Source organism: Staurois parvus, unplaced genomic scaffold (genome assembly GCF_062004578.1).
Source record: "Staurois parvus isolate SC_StPar_1 unplaced genomic scaffold, SC_StPar_1.0 ptg000765l, whole genome shotgun sequence".
NCBI classification, from domain to species: domain Eukaryota; kingdom Metazoa; phylum Chordata; class Amphibia; order Anura; family Ranidae; genus Staurois; species Staurois parvus.
The window spans coordinates 2302-5000 of NW_028318561.1; the positions used below are offsets into that span (position 1 = coordinate 2302).

At 44.3% G+C, this 2699-nt stretch overlaps 1 protein-coding gene across 1 annotated transcript in view; it reads right to left on the minus strand.

The window, feature by feature from the left end:
• Positions 1–442: 442 nt before the first annotated feature.
• The window catches only part of LOC149444900 (integrator complex subunit 14-like), a gene marked incomplete at its 3' end in the record, with an annotated part of 27016 nt that continues 24759 nt past the window's right edge, over positions 443–2699 (minus strand). Inside the window, exons 8-9 of the mRNA XM_089654412.1 lie at positions 663–755; positions 443–587 (exon numbers count right to left, since the gene is read on the minus strand). Coding sequence (XP_089510538.1) covers positions 443–587; positions 663–755 — 238 coding nt within the window. The remainder of the gene's footprint in view (positions 588–662; positions 756–2699) is intronic.

The window sequence follows — 2699 nt, forward strand, 5'->3', positions numbered from 1 at the left end:
CAGTGCCACAGGCTGATAGCTTCCATGCCACGCCGCATTGAGGCAGTAATTGCTGCAAAAGGGGCCCAAACCAAGAACTGAGTACATATGCAGCTTCTACTTTTCAGAGGTCCAATATTGTTCTATGTACAATCCTTGTTTTATTGATTGCATGGAATATTCTCATTTTCTGAGATTGTGGATTTGGGGTTTTCATGAGCTGTAAGCCATAATCATCACAATGATGACAAATCACGGCTTGAACTATCTTGCTTTGCATGTAATGAGTCTCATATATTAGTGTCACCTTTTAAGTTGCTGCACTGAAATAAATGAACATTTAAATGAACACGATATTCTAATTTTTCGAGTTTCACCTGTATATGTATACACACACACACACATATATATATATATATATATATATATATATACACATACATATATATATACACACACTTACCCCAACTGTACTAAGGCCACCATACCCTCCACCTTCAGGCTACCATGTAGAAGAACACAGAAATTTGGGATTTTTCCTGCTATCTGGCTGGCAGAATTCTCATCTTCTAAGTCATCCGTGATTCCGGCCCCAATATCATCACCCTCTATGGAGACATCAAATAATTAGCACATACACTTCCAACCTGACCCAACTAAGCCACATCTCATTAAATGCTCACCTTTATTAACAGCAATAGGTAGGACCAGGTGACGAGAAAGGACAGGAGGACTGGAGATGTCCGCAATGTCAATAAAGCCAATGATTTCCAGTTCTGAAGAAAGAATACCAACAAACTGAAAATGCATGCTGAAAATTCACCTTTCTGGCTCATGCAATACTGGGAGAAAAAAAAATATTTCTGTAAATTGAGTTCACCCAGCAACTACTTAAACCTGCTTTCAATCATTGCTCAATTCCTCTCCTGATTTGTATGGTCGTCGCCCTCCCCTTTCACAGCTATTAGCTTTCTCTGCCATCAATCATTTTGTTCCCAAGTGTTATATAAACAAAAGAGCACATCCTTGGCATCCTGGCTTAGGATATCAACCAGTAAATGGCACAGCTAAAGTCTTCCTCAAAGAAATTGCACTCCTCAAGTCTTCAAGGAGAAACATGCACATCTAAAGGGTGTCCAGGGATGTGTTCTTTCATGTAATGTTTTTAAAAGAAGATCCAAGGCAAAGTGCTGCAACCTTTACAATAGCCTGTTGGCCACTACCATCAAGAGACAGCAGTCAGACCCAGTGAAAACAGAATAAGTTGACTGAAAAACATATAATTGCATGTTGATCGGGAAGGGGGTGGACAGGGACATGGCAAGGAATCATCTTTAACTTACTTTGGGAGCACCTGAATTTCTCATTATATTCTTTAACTTCTGCTAAGCTGGGAGGGATATGAGCAGCACTCTGAGTCAGTCAGACTATATTGCACAATGCCCTCAGTCTATCACTGGGAGTTTGCACATAGTAGGGGAGAGCACAGAGATATCCTCATCTGCGAGTCACTACTCCTTAAGACTGGTCTCAGGAATCGCATCTCTTCCCACATCCGCAGCCACCCGCAGCCAAACCATGCTACTCTTACGAGACACCACGCATTTTAGGCCTGCTGCGCGAGTGCGGATGCAGGAACCACAGGGACACCGCATGGTCAAAAAGACCATGAGCTGACCCTGCGGCCATGTTTTGTTGTACAGAAAACAGCCCGTAGTATTGTGAACCGAGCCTTGCTGTCAAAGTGCAGGCCAAGACACATTCAAAGCCCTAAAAAAGTGATCAGGCAGCTCTAGAACCTTTTATCTTAAAGCCCTTTAGCCCGGGGTTCACACTGATACGGTGCGGAATTTGCAGCGTTTTCTGTGCGAATTCCACACTGCATCAGAATCGCACCCAGTTAATGCGAACCGCTGCAGGTGTGTATGTTAAGTCAACACCCTAATAGCGGTCCACAAAACGCGGTGCGATGTGCAGAATTGGATCGCATAGGTGTGAATACCCATGCAATCCGATTCTAGTGCAGACCAAGAAAAAAAAAAAAAAAAGCGTCCTGCACCTTTTTGGTGCGGTGCGATTAGAGCCATACAAAACGTACGGCTCCGATCGCACCGCACACAAATCGCATGGGATTTGCACAGGAATGCGGTGCGGTGGGTCCACAGTGAGTATAACAAGCATGCTTTACTGCACATACAGACTGATTGTACTGTGGTGGGTTCAGTAACACTTTAGCCTCTTCCCGCCCGGCCTATGGCCGAATGGTGGCCGGCAAAAACCCTCACCTTTCCGGGTGGATGCCATATGGCGTCCTTTCGGGCATGCGCAGTTTGCGCGCCAGCAGAGCCGCGCAATCTGTCACCGGCCGTGTACCTCGGACACGGCCGATGACAGATCTGAGTACCGGCCCTGTTGCCGGTACCATGTGACCTGCTGTGACCAATCACAGCAGGTCACATGACAGTTGTATACAATGGATGGCTTCATTCATGCCATCCATTGTATACAAGAGTGTCTGGCTGTGAATGGCAGCAATCACATGCACAAGCTGGCCAAATCACAGCTAAGCACAAAAAAAAAACCCTGAATGAATCGATGTCATTCAGGTAAATGCTTGCTTATAGCAAAGTAATTCTTTGCTATAAGCAAATTGTGTAAAAAAAAAAAAATACTGATCACTTCCACAAAGTAGTACAATGTTACTATGGTAACACTGTACT